Source organism: Uranotaenia lowii, chromosome 1, assembly GCF_029784155.1.
Source record: "Uranotaenia lowii strain MFRU-FL chromosome 1, ASM2978415v1, whole genome shotgun sequence".
Taxonomy (NCBI): domain Eukaryota; kingdom Metazoa; phylum Arthropoda; class Insecta; order Diptera; family Culicidae; genus Uranotaenia; species Uranotaenia lowii.
In genome coordinates, this window is record NC_073691.1 from 160,561,192 (window position 1) to 160,584,231 (window position 23,040).

At 36.3% G+C, this 23,040-nt stretch overlaps 1 protein-coding gene across 1 annotated transcript in view; it reads left to right on the forward strand.

Moving 5' to 3' along the window:
- LOC129740700 (autophagy-related protein 2 homolog A) overlaps nucleotides 1-23,040 on the forward strand; it is a 74,215-nt gene that overhangs the window by 43,398 nt on the left and 7,777 nt on the right. Inside the window, exons 3-4 of the mRNA XM_055732463.1 lie at nucleotides 21,626-21,977; nucleotides 22,929-23,031. Of these exons, the coding sequence (XP_055588438.1) occupies nucleotides 21,626-21,977; nucleotides 22,929-23,031 (455 nt within the window). The remainder of the gene's footprint in view (nucleotides 1-21,625; nucleotides 21,978-22,928; nucleotides 23,032-23,040) is intronic.

Sequence of the window (23,040 nt, forward strand, 5' to 3'; positions counted from 1 at the left end):
CTTTAACACAAATTTATAGAGCAAGATTTAGAATATTCGTTTAACTTATCTTTGTGTTGAAATTCGAAACTTCAGCTGCAGCTCTCATTTTATAGCGGTTGCTGTTATAATTTGATTTAAAGTCATGCCAATAAAACAAAAGAAATTTGATTAATTTTTTAAAATATCATTTGATTTTGAAAGGTGTAGCAAAGCACACCGGGTCAGCTAGTTTTATATAAAATTTGGGAAAAGTCCGGTCCAGCCCGGTTGCCCGGATTTTGTTGGAAAAGTCCGCATTTTTTCCGGGTTCATTCTTATTCCCATTCTCAAATTAAAATTAAAAATCAAATTGTGTTGTGAAAATTTTTTATTTATGCGTCCGAAACGAATTTTTTTAGCAAGTTACATAAAAAAAATCATGAAAGGTTTTTTGAAAACCTAAAATACGATGATAAATTTAAATGAAAATATTTTATTTTCGAGTTTTTTTTCTTCATTTTTTATTAGTAATTCTTAGGTTTACACCAAATTTGCCCGGATGTTGCCTGAATTTTGGTCGACAATGCTGAAATCAAATGTCCGGATTTTGCTAGGTTTTTAGACAAAATAGCCCGGATTTGTTATACGTGCTGAAAAAAATCAGGCAACCTTCATTACTCAAAAAAAAAAGTTTTACTGATAAAATAAATCAAAATGTTCAAATATCAAAGTTTTTAATCAATGCTATTTTTGGTTATTTAGTCAAATTTAAAATGATGTTCCTTATCTTGAACTTGCATTAAAAATAAATTTTAAGCAGTCTAGTTTACAAATTTGATATCGATATTTCCGAAACGCCAGAAAAAGAATGCGAATTAAAATTTCGATTAAAGCCAAAATTTAAAGCTTCGAAATAGAATGGCTTGATTGAAATTCAAAATTCAAAAATTTGAATAAAAAAATTAATCACGCCTTGAAATGTGAATTCTTAATTTGAAAAAAAAAACCCATTTTGAACTTAGGAAAATTTATAAACACATATGGGGGTAGTTGATGATTAATTTTATTTTGATAAAAAGAAGAAAAGATTTCTTTGCTTTTGCTTTTCAAGAGTGCCATTCGTTATTTTTTTTAAATTATCAATAAGAAACTATAAAAAAGGAATTCCGAGGTTTTATTTGTAAATATTGAAAGCACAAAGCAAATACTAATTTCGTTAACATTGCGCCTTTTAGCTTTGAAGATGAACTTCGAATAATTTTTCATACTTCTCATACATTCAGTTAAAAAGTCATGATCAATTCAAAACACGATTTAAAATAATAAAAATAATTGAAACGTTTGAAAATATTCAGTCGCATTTTTTTAGTTTCATATTTCAAGCTCTGGATATTTCGTCGCCGTCAATTGAAGTATTTGGTCCTGGATAGGTTAACTGGCAGAAACAAGGTTTTGCTAATTTTTTTTATCTATAGGCTTCCATGAAGATTATGTTCTCAGAACAAAAAAATTCAGAAAAACAAAGACAAATTTATTAAAAATATTTAAAAAACTACAAATACATACTTGATTATGAAATTCGGTAAATGTATTTGAAAAATTAAACAAAATATGATGATGAAAAAGATGAGTTTTGTTTACATTTAAAAAGTAATTTAATTTAATTCTAGAATTTATTTGAAAGCTCAAGACATCATTTTAGTTATTAAGTTTTAGTGACTTGTTTTTGTTTTTAAACATCTAAAATTAAACAAACTTCTTTACAATTTCGTTATTATTCCTGTATTTTACACAATGGAGAAAAGTTAAGAAAAAATAGACTTCTATAACTGTTTCGCTGAAGGCCTCGTGGAAATTTAATAATTGATTAGGAAACTCCATTTTAACATTTTTTGCTATGTTTTTTAGGAATTGTCGAATTGTGCAAAAATGTTTAAATGATTTTTACAACTTTTCAAAAGTGGTTTCAAAATCAAAAGCTGATAAAAAAACTAACTGCATATTTGGTTCCAGGGCATCCAAGCTAATCAAAATTAGCTCCTAAATTACACCTCGAAAAAATGTGAATCTTGTGGACTTGTGTAATTTCTCACAACCCTTTTGAATATGCAGTTGATCATTTGGAAGAACAAGAAACACCAAATAAAATTTAGGCTGAAATGAGTTGTTTGGAGAATATTTAATATCATCATAAAATTTGGAGTGACATTATGTATGTTCTTTTTTATAATCAAAGTGGTCAGTAATACAGTTATTATTATTATTTATTATTTATTAAAGACCATTTTAACCACCCGGGTCATTCGGATCTGAACGAGGTAATAAAGTAATGGATACTAGGTTTTTGTTTTTTTTGCAATTATTTTTCGATGAAATAATTAACGAGCACCCGGGGCATTGTAAGCACTCCTCTTTTCCACGAAAGTACGAATTTTCTCAGATAAATTTTCATGAGGAACAGTTTTGTGGTTCCTATAGTATTAATTTTTCACCATAAAAGAAATCTCCTTATTATTTTTACAGAAATATTCTAAATAAAATCCAACAAGGTTCCCAAATGATATTATAATGTTTGAGCACCGGAAAAAAAGCTCATATGATCGTTGAATCATCTGAAACTAAAAAATGCGCACTGCAACATGATTTACACATTGTTCCTCAATTTTCACCATCAATAAATTTGGATTTTTCACCATTATGAATTTAAAAACGCGTTTTTACTTTAATTTGTTGACTCGGGGCGTATAGAGCACCATTGATCGGGGCACGATGAGCATTTTCTGTCGTAGCATCTAGCAGCGAATTCAATTTGATGAAGTCAACTGAATTATAGAGCAAAAGCTTGACTTGTTTACATCTGACGATTTGGCCTACTGGTTAGGTGTTGGAGAGGTAATCAAAAAACTCGAGTTCGATTCCTGGTCGAGGTGATTTTTATTACAATTACCATTCACGATCAATTATTTTGATTGTTGCGTTATATGGGTAGTAGCATACCGAAACAAAATGTATGAGTGTGTGTGAATTGTTTGTATTAACAAACAGACATACATTTTCTGTTTTTGCTTTGTTTTATGGATCTACGACTCACCGTTTAGTGCAAAATGCATCAATCCTGGATGGTTAATGAAAAAAAATCACCTCAACCAGGAATCGAACTCGAGTCCACTTATTACCTCTCCGACTTCTAACCAATAGGCCAAATCGTCAGATTAAACGGGTCAAGCTGTAGCTCTATAATTCAGTTCTTTCAATCGAATTGATTTCACTGCTAGAATCTACGGCAGAAAATGCTCATCGTGCCCCGATTAATGGTGCTTATACTGCTCCAGTGGGGGTTCTCATTATGCCCCTACTGATATTCAGCTTTTGGCAAAAATTTTTAAAAAGCGTTTTTGAACGTTTTTATACACTTTTTCAAGTTTTAGCCCGTTGGGAGACTTTTTAAGTGTCTAAACACGAAACAATGAAGTAACTCACAAATTAGAGCTGTTTTCTATGGTTAAATTAGCCTCCTTCTTAAGGTGGCCATTATGCCCTGGCTCGGTTCCACAGAAGTAACAAACATGATGTTGATTTTTCAGTACAAAATATTCAATTTTCCCATACAAAGCCTAAAGTTCAAATTTACTCATGCAAATGTTACATAAAAATTCTGCAAAAAATCTTGGATGAGTTTTGAACTAAAACGAAGCTTTTTAGACTCCACGGTTTGAGAAATTCAAAAATGACCTCAAATCGACTCAGTCTATTGTTCATGTTAAGTTTACCGACTGTTCTCCGTCGCAATCAGCGTGGCTTAGGTTTCTGAAGTTTAAGGGTACACGGGCAACGATCAATGGCACCAATCTATCCATCTGAAATGGTCGACTTGGTATGAGGAAGCCAAGCTCAACCGGCCGGCAGTTCATTTCTCTGGTGCTCTCCCCGATATGGTTAGATCAACTTCTATAAAAGGCAACATCGTTCCGGATCCAGTTTCTACTTCTGATGACAGCAGCATGTTTTCTGGTTCTAAATTGCCAATATGGTGATATTCCCTAAATGGCCGACTAGAGAAGTTGAACTTTCCGACCTATGCCATATCTATAATACGTCGTCATTCAGTTACATGACAACGCCATTCATGATGGTGAATTTAAGCGATTTTTTCCCATATTTATAATGTTGCAGAACGTGCTCTGTGTTATTTACCTTTCACCGAGAAACAACATGTTTTCCTTCTTTTAAACGTCGACGTCAATAGGCGATCTTTTCTTCGGGCCGAGGAATAGTAATTTGTCGCTCAATCAAGATATACTACGTAGTTTGCTTCGTCTTCGCTTGAAAGATTGATGAAAAAAAGTGTAATCTACACCCACTACCAGAAGCCGTAACTTTGTTTTTGTTGATGTTTTCATACCAATACCAGCCTATCGATGGCAATCCTGCGCCTAATGGTGGACCAAAACAGCTGAATCAACCTATGTTCTATGTAGCGTATGTATCCCCAGATTCGAACGTTCCTTTTCGTTTCGTTTCTGTTGTACTAATGCCTCAGCTGTTTACTCAACTTGCTGTGGACGTAGTAGATAAGTAAATAAACGAAAAAAGTGCGAAACTTGAATTAGCGCATTAGAGCCAAGTGCGGCGCTTAGAGCGCTTATATTAGTATGTGGTATGTTGAGTTCTGGTTTTTTTTTAAGCTCACGTACCGCCTGGCGCGAATAAAGAGCTACTTTGTATGGATGGTTTGATCTCGCTGTATAACTATCTACATACCATATCCGTAATGCTGCACGGTCTATAAATGAGAACCGGTCAAATTAGTGTACGACGAATGCTGATGCTGATGATGGTGACTCCCACGAGTCGCCTGCCTAAGAACTTTACAAAGTCGCATTTGTCTGCAAATTTAGGCGATGTGTTTATTCGGAAATTGCGTCTTAGAGTTATAGAGATAAGATTTTTTTTCAAGTTGACTTGAGAAACAAACATTCGGTTTGAATGCATAACGAGTTGGAATTTGTTTGTTTTCAGTTACATATATTTCCTGCCAAATAGATCATTTAAGTTTGGAATTAGTAGCTCTTAAAATACACATGATTTTTCACTTAAAAACAAGGATCCAGTGACTTTCTTCCATTCAAGTGCGACATATACATGTCACTTGGCAGTCACTTAAATTTCAAGTGAATTCATCCACATTCACTTCAGTCGTCACTTGAATTTGAAGTGAGAAAAAATTTTCACTTCCCCATCACTTGAATTTCAAGTGAATGTCGGGTTGGAATTGTGTTTATTTTCAGAGTTCAAAATGGCAAAATCTAAAGAGCAGCGTTTAAAGCTTATGCTGGATTTGGATTTTCCCAATTCTTCATTAGGCGATTTTGGCGGTAGTTTGTGTTAAACGTGATGTAAGGAAAAGTTATTTGAAGGTGTTATCATGTTTCAGCTTGGGGGTTGAACTGGACAGATTTTCTGGTTTGCAGCAGGGAAGATTTAGAAGTCGCACTATCCGCAGTAACCGATCTGCCTTGGGATTACAATGAAATTTTCCAATCAATAAATTTATGGCGAAAGCGTAATGTAAGTATTTGAAATCGAAGTGGTGTTCTATAAATGTTCTTTTATTTAAAAAACGCGAGAGATAATTAACTTGAAACTTACTTAGAAATTAAGATAAATTTCACTCGAACGCCATAGTGTACTTGACCAGTCACTTAAGTGAATTCATTTGACCCATCATTTAAAATTCAAATGAAATTACGTATGGCGAAAATTCACTACAGATGTCACTTACTTTTTAAGTGAAAATTATTTTGCGTGCAACAGATATATCCCGCTTAACAAAATAAATGCTTGGATTTCAAGCATTCTTCAAGCATTCCTCCCATTGAATTCAAGCATTAAATGGCCCAACCGATTCTACTTGAAATGATTTTCCCGGTTCAGAATGACAGCTCTTGCTGACATTTGTCGATGTTTGATTGTATTGGTGTGATTTTGGCGTGCTTATGTATGAGTGCGTTAGTGTATGCGTGTGCGTGCCATATAAATATAGTTGCATTGAATAATTTTCTAAAAAAAATTAAGTTTTTAAAAAGCTTTTATTTTATTCATTTATTTTCCTCATCATCTATTTATTACACAATTATTTCACAGTTCCTATTTCAAATATTCATTCACAATTCACAATAAAAAAAAATCCCAACACACAACTTGCGAGGAGTAACTGATGGCTGAGCTCCATGTCGCTTCCATTCGATAACCTCCGGTTCTTTCCATGATGCTTAAGGTGAAACGTATCCTACACTGAACCCAAAATCACATTTAGAAAACGCTAGAAGATTCACTTAAAAGTGAAAACTCAGTGAATTTCTTCATTTCAAGTGGCTCATGTACATTTCACTTGCCTCTCATTTGAATTTTAAGTGACCGAATCAATATACACTTGCTCATCACTTGAGTTTTAAGTGACCGGCATTGAATGTCTTCGATGCTCACTTGAAATCCACTTGACCGGTCACTTAAGCCAATATTCACTTGCCCATCACTTAAAATTCAAGTGATTTTTTGCATAGCGAATGTCAACAATGTCAGGTGATGTCAGTATTGATTGTTGTTTGGAAAAGAAACAACCGAGGTTTGTTTGAGTTGGTAGGTGCAGAATTAAAGTAATTTATATGTTATTAAACAATGATATTTTCCATAGGTCGACCGACAGAAACATCGTGTGAACCGGTTAACACGTCGCAGAGACCTTTTTGAAGCAATCAGGTTTCGGATACGTTTTCCGATGATGATTTATTTTGGAAATATTCAAGTGCAATTAAAGTAAGTATCATGCAAAACAATAAATACTAGTTAAATTTAATTTTATTTAATTTTTTATTATTATTTCAGAAAAGATCAACCCGAATGTCTCGTCAAAGTGAGGAAGTCAATGATTTTTCGAAGCCGAAAAATCTTTTTGAACCCAAACAAGGAGAAAAAGTGACGTTTTTTACGTTGTATTTTTTTTAAATAAATAATTGTTTTGTAGAAACAAAGTTGATTAATGTTTGATATTCTGAAATTTCACCTAAAAACCACTAAAACTGAAAGATATTAATGACCTGAGCAAACATTTGAAATTGACTTTGCCATTCACTTGAAATTCACTTGATCGTTCACTTAAGCGATTTCACTTTGACGGTCACTTAAAATTCACATGAATTTACGTATGGCGAAAATTCACTCCAGATGTCACTTACCTTTAAAGTGAAAATTATTTTCGGTGTAGAGGAACCTGTTGCCGCTTAATTCCAGCTCCTCGTAGTCGTCCGGACCAGATGGACAGAGAGAGATTCCTCGCCAAAGCCTCAATCACCATCACTTCTCGAGCTTGAACCTGAACCGCCATGCGTTTGTCGTTAACCTTTTTTCGATACTGAATTAGAAATTAAAGAGTATTAAATATTATTTATCACTATAAATCAGCAATAACTTATAAATTACCTCCAACACGATGCTGTTTTCTAAAAGGCTGGTGCAAAAAGGCCGTTGGAATCCAAGTGATTTTTTCAGGCCTGCTTAGATCACCAATACTCACGAATAAAAAGACGTTGAAATGGTCAAATATCTGTTTCACAAATCTGTTTGGTATTTTTTGCTCATGTATGTGTGCAATCGGTGCAATCAGCTGACTGGCATGATGCACGTTTAGAGTTAAAACCCCAATTTATGGTATTGTACGCAACCCTACGCGCGAAATTGATCGCTCAAGGTTTTAAAAGGGCCTGGGGGATACTATGTGAGGAATTTGACTTTCTCAGGCCCCCAGTGAGATTACTCTCTGTTAAGGGGGCTTCTTAGGACTTGCTGGTCACTTGCTTTACGACTTTGTTTGTTTTGATTCAAATTTATGCTATATAGTTTGTTAGGTTGGCTTTAAGTAGGCTTTGACTTGACGTTTAAAGCTGACCTTGTTAAATATGGTGGAAGGTTATTGTATTTCATTTATCTGAAGTACTCCGGGGATCTCTTCATCTTCTCGGTATTTGCTCTTCTATGCGTTAGATTTACTTGTAAAGTGGTGTGGAAAAGAAACACGTGTAGTTTGGTTGAAGTAAAAACTTAGAGTAGAATTTATTACTTTATTTATTTATTTATTTTTTTTTTGACTAAATAACAAATTTATTTATTTTGGTTTTTTGATTTTAACTATAGTTTACATTTTAAGTGTTCTGCCTATTTAGGAATTTCATCTTTGGTTATAATGTATTTTTGTAATTGGAGATGTTGAGTATTGTATACGAGAGCTTTTTTACATGTCGAAACATTTGATTTTAAATTGAAATTTTTTCCTAACTACTCATGCTAATTTACACCATACTAACTAATATTTACAGTCTTAAATCTACAATTCGCGTATAATGGCGTGTTCTGAGGTAGAGCACCTCTCTCCATATTTTAGACAGTAAATACCAAACTTTGTTTCCAGGGTTTCTATGCATGCAAGTTCATGCACTTCGCTTGTTCTTGTCCAGGGAGGAAGGTCAAGGATCATTTTGAGGATCTTGTTCTGTATGCGCTGGAGCCGCAATTTGTGTGTCTGAGCACAGCCCCTCCACACCGGTACTGCATATTCCAGAGATGGATAGACAATTTGTTTATAGATAGCCATCTGATTTTTAAGGCACAGTTTCGACTTTCTACAGATCAGTGGGTACAATGCCTTGATAAGAGTGTTGCACTTATTAATAGTTTTATCAACATGCGCTCTAAAGATTAGATGCCTATCTAAGGTGAGTCCGAGATAGATAACTTCGTTGGACCACTCGATGAGAGAGCCACCGAACCGTACCTGACAATCAGCCGCTGGAACCAATCTAGGCGATCTCGAGTGTGGGAACACGATGATTTTAGTCTTGGCTGAATTGATAACAATTTTCCAGCTGATGTAGTAGTCATTTAGGGCATCCAGGCCTCTCTGTAATTTGTTTGTTAGAGCTCGGATATTGCGACCCTTATACATGATCGCAGTGTCATCCGCGTATTGGGACGTAACGCCATCTCCAGGAAGGGGTGGGATATCGGAGGTGTAGATGTTATAGAGTAGTGGCCCCAAGATGCTACCTTGAGGCACACCCGCATCGATGTTGAATTGTTCTGAGCTCACTCCTTGTAGAGAAACCCGGAAGTAGAATTTATTAGCTGCCGAGCACGTTTTTATACCCGACAGGAAAACATATTGCTTGGATACAGTTTGTTTATCTTGACAACGGATTCATAGGTTACTATAATTTATCATAAACTCGACACTCCTCCTTAACCTATGATTCCTTCTTAAAATCTGCCACCAGATTCCCTCCTGGGTCGTTTGCCTGTCTTGGTTTCCTCGTGGCCATCGAGGATCTCGCTACTCCCATCGTCTTGAAGATCAATCGGCATCCGCATAACCTTTTACCACTAGCTTCGCCTTGTATCGCTCGTGTCGACCATCGGATTTTCGTTTCCGCTTGGAAATGCGCTTGTTTCGAATCGCCGTCCTGCCTAGGTCCACCGTCCCGTTTTCAGCAAGCCCGTTCACTTCTTTCTGCGGGGCCACATTCACACGCCCTATAGCGTCGGTGAAGTTTATTGGCTCGTTCTCCCTTTCGTACTGTAAAGGACCAGCACCAGTAACAAGACTAAAACAAACAAAGTCTTTATACTTGCCTGGGAAAACGCGCTCCCTACCGCTGTGCCTCGACCCTTGCTGCTCATCAGCTGGTCTTGTTTTTATTTGCGGTGGGAGCGCCTCGTCAGGCTCCACCACAATCGATTCAGCTCCCGGATGAACATCCGGTAGGGCCTTAACATTTTGTTCATTCTGCAGAACAACGCTTCGACGATCTGCTCCTGGATTGACCCCTTTCGGCTGCCTTGGAGTCATATTGTAGAACAATTCCATTAGTTCTACCGATGGTTCCTCTGGAATCGATTTAGCCGGTTTCCTTTGGTTCAGCCGGTATAGCCCATCTGTCTCGGATCCAGATGCAATTACGTCACCATATTCATCCAGGACCTCGCAACGACCGGCTTGGAACACCACCTGAAACCCTTTGTTGCAAATTTTGCTGATGGACAGAAGGTTGATTGCCAGATCGGCAACTATAAGAACATCGCGCACTTCGATGGGACCTTCTTCAAGCACCATGGTGACGTTGCCCCTGGCAACAGATCGTATCGTCTCGTTGTTTGCCGTGCTGATGGAGTGCACGAAATTTTCTTTCTTGATGAATGTAACAAACGATGTTCCTTCTCGCACAAGAAACACCCTTCGCATGCCGAAACTTTTGATTCGTGAACAGGGCACCTTCATCACCAGAGTTCGTCAATGGCCACCTAACGTCTTGAAGAATCTTCGTTTTGATGGCATCGGATGTCAGCTCCATTCATGACGCTTGAATGCCCATTATCATCGGGGCATAGTAAGCCGGAAGACCCTTCAGCAGCAAAGATGCCAGCCACTAATCGTTAACGTCGAAACCGATTTCACGCAGGCTGTCGGTTGTCGTAACCAACTCGTCGATGTAATCCTCCACATTCTCAAAATCTTCCAGTTTGACCGACGTCAGTTTGTCCACACACAAAAAAAATCTGAGTTTTACATTTGATGTAAAATTTGATTTCATGTAAAATTCGGTCAGATGTGTTGTATACTATAACGCAGCCCTGAAAAAAACCATGCGTTTCCTCATTCGGGTCTATTTGTTGTAATTTTACATGACTTTTGCTTGAAACGATGTTTAGAATCAGACACGTTGCTGTCGCGCACAGGGTGTGTCTTATTGTTTGCCAATTTTAATAAATATAAAAAAGTGAAATCCTTTTAACAATTTTCACCAAAAATAAATTATGTTTTATAGCCCATTGTAAAAAACACACTTTAAAAATAGTATATCTATTACTCGATAGAATTTTGTAGCCTCTATTGGAGAAGTGATATTTTGTTCTTAGCAACAGCTCACCTCTTGTCTTTGATTCTTTGTATTTAAAAAATTTATAGGAATAACTCTAACCGATAACATTGATTTGAAATCTAACAATTATAAATGAATAGCACAAAAAGTAGTAAACTTTTGGTTCAAATAAATATAGCATGAAAAAGTCAACAATATTCTCAATTTGTGTTACAAACATTCAGCACAATAAAGTTTTTTTTTTCTCTTTATTTTTCGATTTAAGTAGAAACTTGAGAATTCAAAAAATCAAGTTCTTGGATTTGAATCGCTTTGAATTGTTAATTATTTATACAATTAAAATATAAGCTTCATTACCCCTTCTCCACATTCCATCATTTTGCAAAGGACATTTCAAAGTACAACGAACAAATAACAAGTATTATCAATCGAAAAACATTCTGGATTAACTTAGTGCTACCTGTTTTGAAAAGTAATGAAAAACTGTTTTCAAAATCTTCCTTCCTAAAAGTATTAACGAAACTAAAAAAAAAAATCAGACACACCCTGTAGCAGGATCGTTTCACAAACAAACACCGAACGGCCGACCGGTAAGCAGCAAGTTTGATTTGATGCGCGATGAAAATGCTGTGTCAAATCTGGAGCTCGTGGATTTCAAGTAATCATAAACATTATGAACATCTTTTAAACCATGCTTTGTTATTAAGTTGATGGCAAGAATTTGATAAAACAATGATTCAAAAACGAAAAAGGGATAATCAGCCGGTACGGTTTCATTGTTATGGTCATGTAAATTCACAATAGCATTTTTTTTCGTTTCGGGAATTTACATTACGTCGTAAGTCATGTAAATTTAGTAGAAATAACTTGTTCCATTTATTTGCAGGTTATAACATGTAATTATTTAATACTGTGCAGTAAACCGCACCGTCGGTTCAACCCATTGTCCGGGAATGCCTTCTCCAGCTTGTTCCAGGCCTCTTGTGCTGTTTCCGCGTTCCTCACCAGACTAAAGTTGCTCTTCTCGATGCTCAGGCTTGGCAGCTAACGCTCGCTCGTCCATATCCTGATCCACATCGTCGCCATCTCTCGGTTTGACGGCACGCCACGACCCTTCTCGGATAAGAATCATCTTCATCGAAAAGGACCAAGAAGAGTAGTTGATCCGTCCCTTCAGTTTCTCGATAGCCGGCAGGCTCACTGAGCTTCCATGAGAATGCGCACCGGCCGCTGGTTGCCATCCGCCGTCACCTTGACCGGATTGGACACCGCCAGTACCGCTTCTGCTGCTGTTTGAGCCACTGCCGCTTCCTTCGTTCCGGGGACCATCACCTCTCTGGGAAGAACCATCTTGGGAAAACTTCACTTTTCTTGAAATTCTTTGATCAAACTATTCTGGGCCCATAACCACTTGTGAAGTGGCGTGGAAAAGAAACACGTGTAGTTTGATTGAAGTAAAAACTTAGAGTAGAATTTATTAGCTGCCGAGCACGTTTTTATACCCGACAGGAAAACATATTGCTTGGAGACAGTTTGTTTATCTTGACAACGGATTCATAGGTTACTATAATTTATCATAAACTCAACAGATTTCCTCTCGATCTAGTGGGAAATCTGTGATTCAGCTGCTGGATCTGTTGATTGTAGTGGAACAGTGGATTGTGCAGCTTGTTGTGAATTTGTATGACACCTTGCAGCTCCCTTAATGCGGCGATTGGTAAAATGGATTGAGAGGCTTCTTGGAATAATTCGAGAGTGTAAAAAAGTCTGGGTCGTTTATACACCGCTTTTAGACATCGATTCTGCATGGTTTGGAGTGATTTTATGTCCTTTTTTCTCGCAGCTCCCCAGATTGAGATCATGTATTGCAACTTTGCTTGCACGAATGTATGATACAAATATGTTAATTGCGTTGTGTTGTGAGTATAAAACTCGATATCTTACAAAGGATGCTGTGTATGGCACTTAGATCTTTTTTTAGGCAGTCTATATGCGCGTCCCATCTCTTATGTTCGTCGAACTTAAGTCCCAAGTGTTTAAATGTTTTGACTTGCTGTATTACAGTAGTGTTAACTTGGAGCTGATCGTGGTGTGTAGGCAAACAGTTGGTCGATTTAAAAATGACGTATTTGGGTTTATCCAGGTTGAGCGAGAGAAGGTTTGTATCAAAGTATGCTTTAACCCCGAAGCGCACATTTAAAATCTTTTTATCATCATTCCATTATACTGAAGAACTTGGAATTTTGACAGACCAAGTATCTAATATATAAAGATGAGTTGGACTATATATGTTTGTTTGTTTGTATGCACCTTATACAAATCCACACCGCTTAACCGATCAGCCTGAATTTTGGTACAGTTATGTATTTGGACCATGGTAAGGTTTTAGTAATAGTTTTGAGCCCCTCCCATCTAAGAAAAGGGACCCTCCCATACAACTTTCGTTTTTTCTCCCACGAACCAAAAGTCATGGCACCATTTTGGCGACCGATTTTCGTTTCCTTTGGCGGGGTTGTTTTCACCATCACCATGGGCTGGACATTAGCAGCAACCATCCAGCAGTTCATGTGCACTGGACAGCAAATCAAAGCTTGCTTAGCATTCAAAATAGGAAAGGGAAATTTTTGGCGGGTGTTTTTTGACATTCTACTTCAAAGCACGTGAAACCGGTACGATATATTTGGATGCCATAATATGCCTACATTATGAATTGAAAAATCTAACTAGCCTGTTAGGAATATATGTAGATATTGACAAGAATTGTACATAGTGTTTATCAAAGCTCTTTACCGCCGCTGGGGGGCTTTGAGGGTCTACAAAAACAAACAGTGAACTGAACAGTGAACAATGAATTGACTTTTTCAGCTGAACAACTATTTGGGCTGAGTGTTGAAAAACTTATGAACCGATTTTCATAAATTCCAGCTTTTAAGAGCCAACCATTTTTATATTTATGGGATTTTTCATAGAGAAAGAAAAAATTATTAGATTCAGCTTTCAGCCTCTTAGATAGCCTTCGAGGAATTCAAACGGGGGTTTAGAAAATTGATTTAGAAATTAAATCTAAGGTTTTGAGTTTTATACAATTCAATTTCATTGGCAAATTTCTATCTTTTGAGTCATTTTTGGTCATCAATGTGACTTGACAACATTGATCACTTTTCACAATAATTAATGGGATGATTGTGTCCAACAATGGAAACATTGAAATATAACTCAAATTAAATCTATTTCATAGCATTATAATGGTAACTTCAGTTCAGAGATAGTTTGTCCTCGATAACTTAAAAAAACGATTAGTGAAACTTTTAACGTTTAAGAACAAGTACTCATAAAGCAGTGTGATTTTAAAAGCACACATACAATTGAAAACATGCAAAGTGAGTTTTGAACATAATTCAACAAGATTCGAAAGTCTTTTTTGAAAATTTCTAAGTTACTAAAACTTGAATATTCCATTGTACAGAGATCATGTAACTTGAAAAGTGAAAGGATTTCCAAAAGAAGTTTTTATAAAATGGGGGATGTGAAAGTAAAAAAAAAACAGTTTTATCAGCTGAAGATATCAGGTAAATGCTATTCAAGCTTCCTTAGAAATGGTGGGTGAAATTTTTTTTTGTTGATATATTATCTTATTTTAATCGCCGCTGGGATATATTCTTATTTAATTTTTGGCATTTCGGCGAGTTGTGAAAATTCAAGGTAGAATATTTAGAAAGAACATGAAAGTATTATAGGTGGAAAGATCAAAGCTAGAGCGCTTTGGGTAGAAGAAATTGAATTGTGCCCGGTCGGACACAATCTCATGTGTTCGACCCGTCCGTGTTTCAATGTGGGTAGGAATGCGATGGGTTTCTTCATCGCTTCCTATCAACATTGAAACGGCGCGCGGCAAAGAATCACGCAAGTAGTTCAAAAGCTGTTCACAAAACAAAAGCCCTGCTCACATTTTCACCAACTATTCAATTTCTTCTACCCTAAGCGCTCTAGCTTTGATCTTTCCACCTATAATACTTTCATGTTCTTTCTAAATATTCTACCTTGAATTTTCACAACTCGCCGAAATGCCAAAAATTAAATAAGAATTTTGTTGATATAGGATGAATAAGCATTCTAGGGAAATAGTTTTAAATTCCTTGAAATACAAACAAATTTTTTTTTTAAATTATGAACACGAGAAAAACAATAAATAATCTCAATCAAAACATAAAAAAGACTAACAAAACATACATAGCTCACATGGCCTAAAATTGGCGAAATTTCTTATATCTTATGATGAATACAAAGCATCCAAAATTTCGAAAAGTCCAACGACTCATTTTGATTTATATTTTATGCGAACCCGAGCAAAGCCGGGTAAAATCAGCTAGTGTTCTATAAAAATAATGATCAAATTAACGTCAAAAAATTGAAATTTGAGTTTTGAAAATCGGTTCATTGGGAAATTAAATACAGCTCAGCAAAGCAAAAATTGGATATCGTTTTTTTTAAAGATAGATTTATTTCTACCGGAAGATCTGAGATAGCGGTCAAAACTTTCATTGGACCCAACATATCTATACACTGTCGGATAGATGGATTCTTGACGATTTCGAACATCAATGAAACACTTAAATACAGAAAAGCTGTCAAAGGGTACGAACACAGTGAGCGCGAAGCGAACTGCGAAGCGAAATATTCATTCACCGGATGAATTTCGCAAGTTCGTTTTTGAAGGCCGGCCACAGTGCACGCGAATTGCGAAGCGGTTCAACACTGAAAAAAACCTTCTGTGTTTTGCCAAAATTATTCACACGTGAAAAAATCTTTGCAAATTTATTTGCAGAATAAACACTGTGAGCGGGGAATACGTACCGCGCAAAACAAAACCGCGTTAATTCCGAAAAACCAAGATGGCGAAAATGGCAAAAAACACTGCTGAAATCGCATAAAACACCCATAATGTGGGTATTAGGTGAAAGGAATCAATTAGTAGAAGTCGAATTTTGCAGTCTGACGCTATGAAACGCCATCTTAAAATCCAATTCGGCGGCTTCCGCTCAACTTTAAAATATTTCAAATGACTGCAAATCGCATGAAAACAAATCTACCAAAACTATGACAAAAATATAACAAAATTATGAAAAGATATTTTACAATATTATGTCAACAAAAATTACGAAACGCTGACAAAACTTTGTGAAAAATATGGCAAAGGTGATAAAAATATAAGAAAAATATACCAAAACTTTGATAAATTTTACATGAAAATGGCAAAGTCATGACCAAAATATTTAAAAAATCTGACAAAAATTAATTAAATTGACTAAACTAAATAACAAAAAAATTACAATAATAACAAAACACGAAATAAAAACTTTGACAAATATTTGACAACATTATTGAAAATATAACAAATGAAATATAAATATGACAAATATAATAACTAATCAAAAATTACAAATATGACAAAATTTTGCAATAAAATAATATAAGTCTGCCATTTGTCGTATTTTGTTCTTGGTTCTGTCAGATTTTTGGTCATTTGATTGTAAGTTTTTTTTTATAGTTGTCTTTTTTCGTTCGATTATAGTCGTTTTACCATCTTCTTTTCATACTGAAAGTCTTACCCGGTACAACCGTGTTCGATGATTACTCTTGTATTTGAACTCGCCAACTGAGCTACACATATCACAAGCCGATAGATTTGTCTTTGTCATTTTTTCTTCATATTTGCCATATATTTGTAACACATTCTACATTATATTTTAGGATTTTTGTCATTTTTTGATAAACTTTTGTTATTTTACTGTCGTATTTGTCATCATTTTGTAATTTTTTTTACATGTATTTAAAAGTATTTTGTTATCTTTTTATCTCATTCTTTATAATTTTGTCAGATTTTTGTCATTATTTTGTCAAATTTTTGTCATATTTTTTTCAGAACTTTGTCATATTCTAGCCCTTTTGTCTTATTTTTTTCAATTTAATGTCAAATTTTTGCCATATTACCACCATTGTCATTTTTATAAATTAGTTGTCAAATATTTATCCATATATTAGTTCTGTCAGGTCATTTTATTGTCAAATTTTGATTATAATTTTGTCATATTTTTTTCACATTTGTCATAATTTTGCCATTTTTTCTCATATTTTTGTCTAATTTTGTAATATTTGTTATATTTTTTGGTATAATTTTTTCAGCACATTAGTCGTGTTTTATTCAAATTTTTGTCCTTTGTCAAATTTTAGTTATAGATATTTATATTTTTGCCACAGTTTTGTTATATTTTTGTCATTATTACTTTATTTTTTAACACTTGTCATATTTTTGTTAATTTCTTTCAGTGCTTTACTGCAGTTTTCTCAAAATTTTTGTTAAATTTTTTTCAATCATTTTTCATCTACTTTTTGAGCCCTTTTACTTATAACCTATATTGTGGATGATTCATGCGATTTTCAGTTATTTACTACCCTTTGAATTAAGCGGAAACCGCCATCTTTGATTTCAAGATGGCGTCGAACAGCCAAATTCGACTTTTACTTATTGACCCCTTTCATCCAATACCCAGATGTGGGAGTTTCATGTGCTTTTCAGTCACTTCCAGCATTTTAAAGTTGAATGGAAGGGGACATATTGGATTTCAAGATGGCGTCGGACAACGAATTCCAACTTCTATCCGTTCAGCCCCTTCGCCCAATACACATATTGTGGCACCGGTCGTTTATTGCCAGTTAGATTTTGTTTCAATTGAAAAAAGACTGACACCATATTATTGTGACTGACGTTATTTGTGAAAATCCACGCTAAAAAACCGTGCATTTTTCATAACCAACACAGAAACGGCAATGATAATTAAATAAATAAACTTTTGAAAAAGATTTTTTTATATTTTTCATTTGCGATAAAAAATATCCCAGAGAATATCTTCAGTGTATGTCCGGATGAACTGAATGAATTCGCGCGATCGAGCCGGCTCTTCGCGAGAAAATTCGCTTGCACTGTGGCCGGTCAATGTTTTTTTCAACGTGTTTCAATGAGAAGCGGTTTTTCGCGCGAATTAAAAATTCGCTTCGCACTTCGCTTCGCGCTCACTGTGAATTCGACCAAAGGTTATGAGCATTTTAAAAATAAAATTGATTTGTCGGACTTTTTACTTTCTGAACCAGTTTCTGATAACTTGGTAGTACATATCGACTTTATTTTAAAATTTTGAGTAATAAGAACAAATTACCTACACAATGAATATAATATCATCAAAATCGGTTAACATTTACAGCCAGGAGAACGAAATCAAACTACAACTCAAATTTCCCCGAAACGGATATTTTGCGAACGGCATGGGAAAGTTAAGTTGTTCAAGATCCATTGACATCTGCGATATAAATAGGTATGTAGAAATGTAAGTAAAAAAAATAATATGTAAGTTATTATACGCATAATTAAGTAAAAATAGAATCATGACAAACGTTCACAAATTTTACAGGTTACTATTCCAGTTGTTTTTTAAAAGATTTTTTCCCATTTTTAAGCGTAAAACATTTCAATCCAATTCCAATAAAAGTTTTTTGCTATTCGCGAATCGACGCGCGAATTCACTTTCCTAGTGAAAACCATAGCCGTTTTCCGTAACCATAGTAATAAAATCAAATCTAACCCTTTTTTAATGACGACTTTAGATCGGATTACGAATAGCCATAATGTAACATACGTGTTAGTGTTTCAAACCAAGAAGCAACAACCAGAAAACCAATTTTGCTCAATCTACGCTAACTGTAACGTTCATATTTTCTCCCTTTCACCTATCTAGTAGGTAGGTACATTTACGGACATGCAATCGACCGATCCAAACCTGATCTTGGGGCGCCAAAACAGCTGAACATGATAGTCGTGAAAACGGCCCATCAGCTGCTTGATCTGGCAAGCTGATTTGCGAACCTGCAGGTCCAGTTTGGCTTTTGCCACGGTAATGGAGGAAAGTTGTCCCTGAAGCAGCCGATTAATCAACCTCCATTCGTCAGCTGATGTTGTTGTCGGTCGCGAACTTTTTCTTTCCAGTTTTTTTTTAACAACTGTCCTAGACAGTCACTTCGAAATAAGATATCTAGTAAAGGTTTTTTTTATTTGAAATGAACCAGGAAACAAAAAAAAAATCAAAATCGAACCAAAGTGTCCCGGAGAAATTAAAAGCTAATGAAATTCGATGCGATTAGTCATCCCTGGCGCAATTGAATTGCTAATTGTGCTAAGTAAGTTCTAATTAGCAAAAGATCTTGACCTTTCGGTGGAGTTCAATCAACGGCACATTTATATTGACATTCCTGGAACGTTCACCGGCACTTTTCTATCAGTTTACCAACCCAACTACGGTTAGTGAACTTACATTTCTGAAGTCAGTTTTCCAAGGTAACCGATTGAAGTTACGATTTAGAACACGAATTTAATTTTTGACTACCTCTTGGTTCAATTTATATTAAAGAAATGACAAGCCAAATCATTTCGATCACAATTATTGGGTTTAGAAAATCTCTTTTTCAGCACGACAGAAGAAAAAAATAAAACCTAAACATAATGTCATATGTTATAAGACTGTCATTCAACTGTTCTGTTTTTTGTTGTTGTTAAAATCGTCAAATCCAATTCCTCAGTCGTTTGAAATGGAAACACGTGTAACATTGATCCGAAAACATCCGATCGGTTTATTGATATTCATTTGCGGATGATTTTTTTCCGGATTGTTCTCGCTCCAGTTGGACACAAACCAAATCCGACAATCCATTTGCATACGGCGATCGTCGATGCGTTGGCAAAAAATGGCAACCGATTTATTGTTGGCTTCCCCCCAACGGTTACGAGTTAATACTGCTGGAATATATTAACCGATAACGGAAATATGATAAATTCCACTTTTTTGTTTTAATTCGGCAAGGATTTGAGTTTTTTGCAAGAACGCCTCTAGAAGAATAGCCCAAGTATTGGTTGAAATTTCACAATAAAAATTTCGCTTAAAGCATCTTAAATATCCGAAAAGATCAAAGCTCGTAAATTCGGAAGCTCAAGTTTTGTGGCAATTGTCTATAGCGATCCGGGAAACATTTGAAGTTTTCCCAAGTAATTCAATAAGAAACTTAAGAATTGTGAACTTTCGACTCAAATGATCTACAACGTAGATAAATCGGGATTGTTTTCAAACGCCGGAGTAGATAGAATTGGAGATAAAGGGTGATACGATCGAAATTTGGTCAATATCAACTTGACGTTTTTCTTTCAATTTTGCATTAAAAAAACCTGATCACCCCTCATTTTGAAGGTGTGTGTGTAGAAAGTTGCTCCTATTTGGATTTTGGAATTTACTCTTCAGTTGTCAAAATGCCGTCCAAGGAAGAAGAGCAGCGTAGCAAAATTTTGTTAGCGCATCGCGAAAATCTGAGCTATTCGCACGCAAAGCTGGCAAAATCGCTAAAAGTTGCCAAATCAACCGTTACAAATGTAATTAAAGTGTTTGGGGAACGTTTGTCGACAGCCAGGAAGTCTGGATCGGGGGGAAATCGAAAACCGGAAGCCGCTGAGACGACAAAGAGAGTTGCCGGTAGTTTCAAGCGAAACCCTAACCTCTCTCTCCGAGATGCCGCAAATAAGCTGGGTGTATCGTCTACAACCGTGCATCGAGCCAAAAAACGAGCCGGACTATCGACTTACAAGAAGGTAGTGACTCCAAATCGCGATGATAAACAAAATACGATGGCCAAAGCGCGATCCCGGAGGCTGTACACGACGATACTGACGAAGTATGACTGCGTGGTAATGGACGACGAAACCTAAGTCAAAGCCCACTACAAGCAGCTTCCGGGACAGGAGTTTAATACGGCAAAAGGAAAGGGAAAGGTAGCAGATATTTTCAAGCACATGAAACTTCGCGAAGAAATATCTGGTTTGGCAAGCCATCTGTACCTGTGGCTTGAAAAACAGCATTTTCATAGCTTCCGGGACTGTCAACCAAGAAATTTACGTGAAAGAATGTTTGAATAAACGTCTGCTGCCTTTCCTGAAGAAACACGGTTGTTCCGTACTGTTTTGGCCGGATTTGGCATCTTGCCATTACGGTAAAAAGGCCATGGAGTGGTACGCCGCCAACAACGTGCAGGTGGTTCCCAAGAACAAGAACCCTCCCAACACGCCAGAGCTCCGCCCAATTGAGAAATACTGGGCTATTGTCAAGCGAAACCTTAAGAAGACCAAAAAAACTGCTAAGTACGAGCAGCAGTTCAAGGCAAACTGGCTTTCTGCGGCGAAGAAGGTGAACAAGGTGGCTGTACAAAATCTGATTGCAGGGATTAAGCGTAAGGCCCGGCAATTCGGATTTGGAAAAGCGGAAGCCTAACTGAATATTTTTCCTGAATTATATACTAAATAAACTTGAAAAAGAAATTTAATTTGATTTTCTAAATAAACGATTTCGCCGATTTACACGCGTTGTCCCTTGACCAAATTTTGACCGTATCACCTTTTAAACCAAATCGGATTTTCACTTTTGTATTTTCATAACTATTCTAAAAACGATTGAATCGCTGAATGATAAAACAATTGCATCAATCGATTTCATTCAACTAGCTAGTCTTTTTTATCTGTTAAATATTTCTACTACGGACATCGAATATTTCATGAAGCACATCGGTTGATTAACATCAATTGTCCCCAGCAAGAATGATTTCAACCTATTCTTATCGTTTCTACCGTTTTATTGCTCTCCCGACAGGCACTGAATGACATCTGCGAAGGGCAAGGCTGGGGCATTGAGGTCATCTGCGGTCACATCGGCGCAGTGACGGTCAACATCCCGTACGAGGCCCCACTCGCCAAGGACAGCTCGATCGAGGTCACAAATCTGTCCATCAGCCTGAGACCCAAGGCACGCTACACCGATGGAACCTCCATGATCGAGTCGATGTGGTCCTCGGTGTCCAGCTCGATCCAGCTGGCCCAGGAGTGTTTGGAGCGGGAGGGAGGACTCGGTCCGGATTCGCCATCTAGTGCTGCTAGTGCCGCGGCCACTGCCACATCCAATACCATCGAGGGATTGGAGAAATTCGCACAAATCATCGATAACGGTAAGTTCCCCAAGGGTTCATATATAGGGCAGAGTAGTGCATATTACATCATCCTCACGGGGGAAAATTGTGTGTCGAGGTTGATTGTGCTTTATTTATTTTCGTTAATGCGAGGAAGAGAACGACGTTAAAGCATTATCAAGCTTTCGAAAACCATTCGTCTATGGCGCAAAATGTCGTGTAATGGCAACAGCGGAGAATCCAAGAAATCTCATTTGTACTAACACATTCCCGGTGACCTATTTTATGTGTTCAGTTGTTTATTCTTTTCTAAGGCGCGAAGAAAAACACGTCTCTGCGCTGGCATTCCTAAAAAAAAAGTTTACCTACTCTTTCTTATCAGTAATTTACGACCATGTGCTTCCTTACGATTTGTCGATGTTTCATCGTGACAGATTAGGCGTAGGAGTATTGATGCATTTGATGCGATTTCTGATAACGTCCCAATTAAATATCATCAATTTCTGAAATTTTTGAGATTAACAAACCTTTTGGAAGAAATCTAATGTCTATGGTTAGGAGAACTTTAATGTAATTGTTAGTTTTAAAACCGAAACAAGGGTGCTTAATCGCTTGGCGCACGGCACCCTCCCAAATAAACGCACTTCAATCAATCAATTTCTGTTTCTCGTTTAGTTTAAAGCTAGTTTTCAAAAGTATGTACGTACATAAACTGTTTTAAAAACTTTTTTTTATAAAACTTCGTGATATTTTCTCTGTTTTGGGCCACACAGAATAATTCTATAATATATTCTGTTCTAAATCTGTAAAAATGTACACCTCTAAAGGGGCTTACGTTTAGATTTTAATCATCATATTCTACTCAATTATAAATTATATTTTCTATAGAAAAAAAACGTTACGAAGATAAAAGTAAACTTTTTGTTAGGTTAAAACCAATACTAGAAACGACAAAGCACCTAATAGATTGTTTTTTTTTTACAATTTTAGTCCTAAACCGGATCAAAGCTCGGCTAGTCAACACAGAAATACGCATTGAATACCTGCCGCCGGATGGAGACTGCGGAGTTGCTCTCATTATCAAAGTCAAGAGGTACCTATA